Genomic DNA, 5,000 nt, shown 5'->3' with positions numbered 1-5,000 from the left:
ATCAGACCGCATGGGGGAGGGAGGGAGGCGCGCTAATGACGTCGCCGCACTGAGACTTGACGGGCATCACATCTTGACGGGCAAGGAGGTGGCCAGAGACCCCCACCCTTCAACCCCACGTTTGTCCGTTCGTTATAACATCACAACTCCATGAGGAAAATCTCACTAATTTTTCAGTATTATACTAAACTATTACAAAAATCACGTCAACATTTGTATCACAACGTTATAGGCTTATTACGCGCCTTTGAGAAAGGTGATGAGAAAGAACAATATTTTTTTCTGCACGCATTAAAACCAGTAGCCTAGAGTACGTACCTATAAGATAAACGCAATTAGCCCGTTTTGCATGGTCTATATTTTAAAAACAGAGACGTTAATTTTCATTGAAAGGGCAGCGTTAAATCTCTTCCATGGGTGTTACCTCTCAACCAGGTGCGTCTCGTGCATCATCACTACCTGCAGTGCAGCGCGAGCCGCCATTCCGACCCACCCGCAGTTCTGAGCCCACGCGAGTCATATATCACAAACCAAACCGATCCTTAAAGCTCTTCTCTTGAACGTTTGTACCATGTCACAAGCTCCCCCATCACACATCACCTTAGAAATCTTCTCTCCTCCTCTGCAGCGTGAGGAAGCTGCCTGACACCTTTACGACGATTCTGTAAATTCACATTAAACCGCAACACAACCAAACGACTTCAAAGAAAACAAATATCAGAACAAAATAGAACTAAAAACAACAAAGTGAATATTTCTATCCTTCACCCTAGAAGCATAATCAAACGCCGATTTGCCTCCGTCAACAAACTAAAACTCCATCTTTTTTCTACCTGCACAAGTTGACATTTGCTGCAGCGTGTGGAAAGCGCGTTTCCTTCTGCCTTCAACAGTCTGCGCGAGCTCCAGTGGCGGAGATTTTTTTTCAACGAATCCGTCGACTCGAATTCCGACTAATCTGATCTGCAGATTTATCACAACAGATGATTTTTGTTGCAGTAAACCACCCGATCAGGTAAACATGTTTACAGGTTCGCTCCGCGGCGAGGCTCCAACGCGCGAAATACACTGCGCACGCATGTCGTCAGTGCGAGGAAATAAAGGTGTCTGGGAACACTCCGAGACGAGTGGGAAATAATCTAGTTAATACAAATAATCTGCTACCGTTCGTGGATTAATAATTCGGAAAATGTATTCTGAGGTAAAAAACCTTTTAGGTGATGTTACAAATCGTTACCAGCCATATACCCCGCCTACTAGACTAAAAACCCACACATACTGAAGGCTTGAGAGCCAAATAGCCTGTGTAGACAAACAAACTTAACCAATCTATATAAAAACTAACACAAATAGAATACACAAAAATAATCGCACTAGGCAATGGTCATTCAATTTACAGTGAAACCGCTCAACTGTCACAGTCTTAAGAGCCAGCGACCTGCACAACTTCCCGACAGTCCCGCAGACACAAGCAAGCCACATCCCCACGCGCTCCTGTCCGCCCTAAACGTGGCTAGCGCAGTTGTCCGCCCCGGCGTAGGCTACAGAGCAGTCCGGTAAACAACAGCCGAATAAACAAAAGCAAAAGTAAAGGAAATATGCACGAGAGATTTTGGCACTCAACAACATTGTCCGAATGATGGATAAGATCCATGTATTTGCAAGCCCCAGGCTCACAAACCCTACTGATAGCTCGTGGTCCTGTGTCCCGTTGGATGTAGGCATGCCTTATATAGTCCGTGGCAGCTGTGCTCTCGGCTCTCGAGATTCCATTCCCTCTCCTCCGCGCCCCGAGCAGGTAGTGTGTGTGCGTGTGTGTATGTATGTGTCTGTGTGCGAGTGCGTGTGTTTTAGCCCCAGACTAGCTATATTCCAGCTCCGGCAACGAAGAGCGAGCCACAGCCAGTACACACCCTTGTTTCACCTCAACTTCTTACCAAGCAAGAGATATAAAAAGTCAATGACAAAACAGCTCCACTTATGTCAACCCTTCTCACGATGCACTACAACAATATTATTCCACGAACACGCCGTCCAAAACAGTTCAACGTTTTCAAAAAGTAGCTCCCAAAGCACTTGAAAGTAGTTGACTTGGATATACAGCAATGTAGTAGTTAATCGAAAAGCATATGCAAACATATTCTTTCAGAAAAATATTGTTCGACCATTCTGAAATTGTGAAGCACACTCGTGCTGCAACAGTGCCTCGCTAGCTCGCTAGCCCAAGCTACGAGACAGGCACCAGAGTCTAAATCAACATTTCAGCTTATATCAACACTGAAACATCATCTTAGGAATCAGAAACAATTAAGTTGTTGAGACATCATAGCGACAGCACACACTAACACAGGTTCGGCAGGAATATGACATTCCGTAGAAAAGCAGGCAGGTAAATCGGACAAGCAAGTAAGTTTCATTTCGGTCAAACACGATGGGGAAAATCAGTCGAAATTGTCCGACTGAATCCAAAGGGTCACTCCCCAAGTTCACTTAAAGCTTAAAACATTCAAATCAGGAGAAAAGTGAGTGAAGAGAAGACAAGGAGGAGACAAAAGCGCTTCTCCCGTGCATGGGACTGGGTGCATATAACGGTTCACGGTGCACTGAACCGCTAGGCGGAGGGGGAGTCGCGAGCCAGGTATAACGGTACACCACATAGGAGCTGTTCCACAGCGCTTTCCTCGCGACTTTCCAGCACTTTTAGCGACTAAAAAACAAATTTGCCAAGTCCCACCGTCAGTCAAAACTCGGTGGCCGAGCAACCCAGAACACGGTCCACTCCGGCGAGCGCTTTTACTCACCGCTTGTCCTCCGCGGATTCGCCTGCTTTCTGCGCTTACACCTGGGGCCATCCGCCATGATCCTTTCGCTCGGTGGAAATGCTGCCGGAGAGTCACCTCCTCTCTCGCCCCCACACCTCCCCTCCCCTCCCGCTCTCCCTCCCTCCACCTCCCCTCCCTGCACCTGGTTTACGACACTCCGCTTTACGACATTACCTTCTGGCTGCAGATTACACCTCTTCAGCCCAGTGCCCGCCCCTCTCGAGATCACCACTCTCTCCCTCCGCCTAGTAGGCGCACGCGGTTCTGTTGCTGCCTGTCGCTCGCGCACGCGGTGGCGACCCTCCTCTCAATGCGGGGTCGCGCGCGGAGACAACCTGATGATATTCAGTGGGGAATTTTGAGCGACAAGAGGGCATAGAGGTGGGCTATACGTTGATGTCCATTGGCTACTCTAATATATTAGTAGCACAATCATTCATTAGAACATAATAGTCACCACTTTATAATGAATTGTGTATTTGTATACTTCTTACCTTTTTGCTTGACATGATGGAAAAAATACTGGGCAATTAAAAAAAAGGAGGAGCACTACTCACACCTGACTAGCTACACCTTCTCTGCATAACTTATGCTATACATTATATTTAAAAATGTGCAAACACATGTGTGGCATAGGGGTACAACCTATAGATCTGTCATTCATCTCAAGACCTTTCAAAACATATCACTCTCAATGAGTGCATGGGTCTGTGTGTCTGTTGACATGCTGGTTGATATAATGAGTTTTTTTTATTACCAGATGTTTCTTTAGGGCTATATCTGTGATCTGTGTTGTAAATGATCTCTGTCGGCTTTGTCTGTGTGTTAGGCATAGAGCAATTACCTGCTTTTACCATGACCTCTGTAGGCTTATACTCTGTATATATACTGTATGTGTTGGTTTGGAATGATGTTTAGGTAATGCTTGTGATATGGCTGCAGTCTGTGACTGCATTATGAGCTGCGTCTGACAGTTATTTTGTTGTTTTTTTCCCCAGGCGGGTCCTAATGTTAAATCTTTCATCAGCACTTTTTAAATGATGAATGTTGTTATTCTGCATTGAAATGAGAAACAGCAGCTTTCACCCATCAAAGGATTGTTTGTGTATATTCTATCATCACAGGTGACTGATGCTGCATACATGTGTGTGTGTGTGTGTGTGTGTGTGTGTGTTCCTGTCTGTCCTCACCTCTGTGTGAACTCTCCATCATAGGCAAAGGTTTGGCTGGGGTGGGGGTGTGGGAACATGCCCCCCCCCTAACACTGGAGGTGAGGGTATTAGTCACCCCTCATCTCCACACACAACAATCACCATTGGAGAACAACATTTCTACATTCTGTCATTGTGAGTAGTGGAAGACATATTAAATGTGTTCATTTCTCTTTAGTTTGGAATGTGTCTCATTAACGTGATGTTCAGTGCTTGGCATTTCTGCCTACCAAGCATGCTGTTCCACTTGAATGATCCTGCCACAGCATGCCCCCCCCCCCCCCACACACACACACAAACAACCGCACACACATGTTTAGGCTGTATTTGTGGGACAGCAACATCTGTGTCACAGTTACTGATATATACAGACAGCTAACACGCAATGCAATGCACACTTTATGAATCTCTGTTGGGTAAAAATAAAAAAAATATCAGGTTCATCATGCAACTTTGCTCAATCAGCTAAACGGCACTTGCATGAGTAGCTCTCATGAACACACACTGTGATGACCACGAAAGAGGCTGACCAATAGTAATCTCTTCATTAAATGTATAGAAGATAACTCCTTTTACAGTATTCTTTTAACTGTGGTTATCAGTTGAAAAGACCATGGGCCAACATGGAGTAACAGCTACATATTTTAAAAGTTTCAGATGGCTCACCAAGAATAGTTGTTGTCAACCACTTTGTACCAGGTGCTGAAAAACAGAGAACATGGATGGCAAAAGAGGAAATGTAGTGATGTCGTGCCCTTATTAGGGCTCAACCATGCAGTTGTGACATATAGACCTTTAGACCTGGATTCAAGCATTCATAGACCTACAGACCTATAGAACTGGATTAAAGCATTCATAGACCTACAGACCTGGAGTCAAACATTCGTAGACCTATAGTCCTATAGAACTGGATTCAAGCATTCATAGACCTACAGACCTGGATTCAAACCTTCATAGACCTACAGAC

General features: G+C 45.2%; 1 protein-coding gene across 1 annotated transcript in view; it reads right to left on the bottom strand.

Annotated features, from left to right (window-relative positions):
- The window catches only part of zeb1b (zinc finger E-box binding homeobox 1b), a 52,057-nt gene extending 49,092 nt beyond the window's left edge, over positions 1–2,965 (bottom strand). Inside the window, exon 1 of the mRNA XM_031583614.2 lies at positions 2,802–2,965. Within this exon, the coding sequence (XP_031439474.1) occupies positions 2,802–2,859 (58 nt within the window). The 5' untranslated portion in view covers positions 2,860–2,965. The remainder of the gene's footprint in view (positions 1–2,801) is intronic.
- Between the last annotated feature and the right edge of the window lie 2,035 nt (positions 2,966–5,000).

The sequence above is a fragment of the Clupea harengus genome, chromosome 17 (assembly GCF_900700415.2).
Source record: "Clupea harengus chromosome 17, Ch_v2.0.2, whole genome shotgun sequence".
Classification (NCBI taxonomy): Eukaryota; Metazoa; Chordata; class Actinopteri; order Clupeiformes; family Clupeidae; genus Clupea; species Clupea harengus.
The sequence above is the reverse complement of the archived record's forward strand: the minus strand, read 5'-3'. Positions and strand labels throughout refer to the sequence as shown.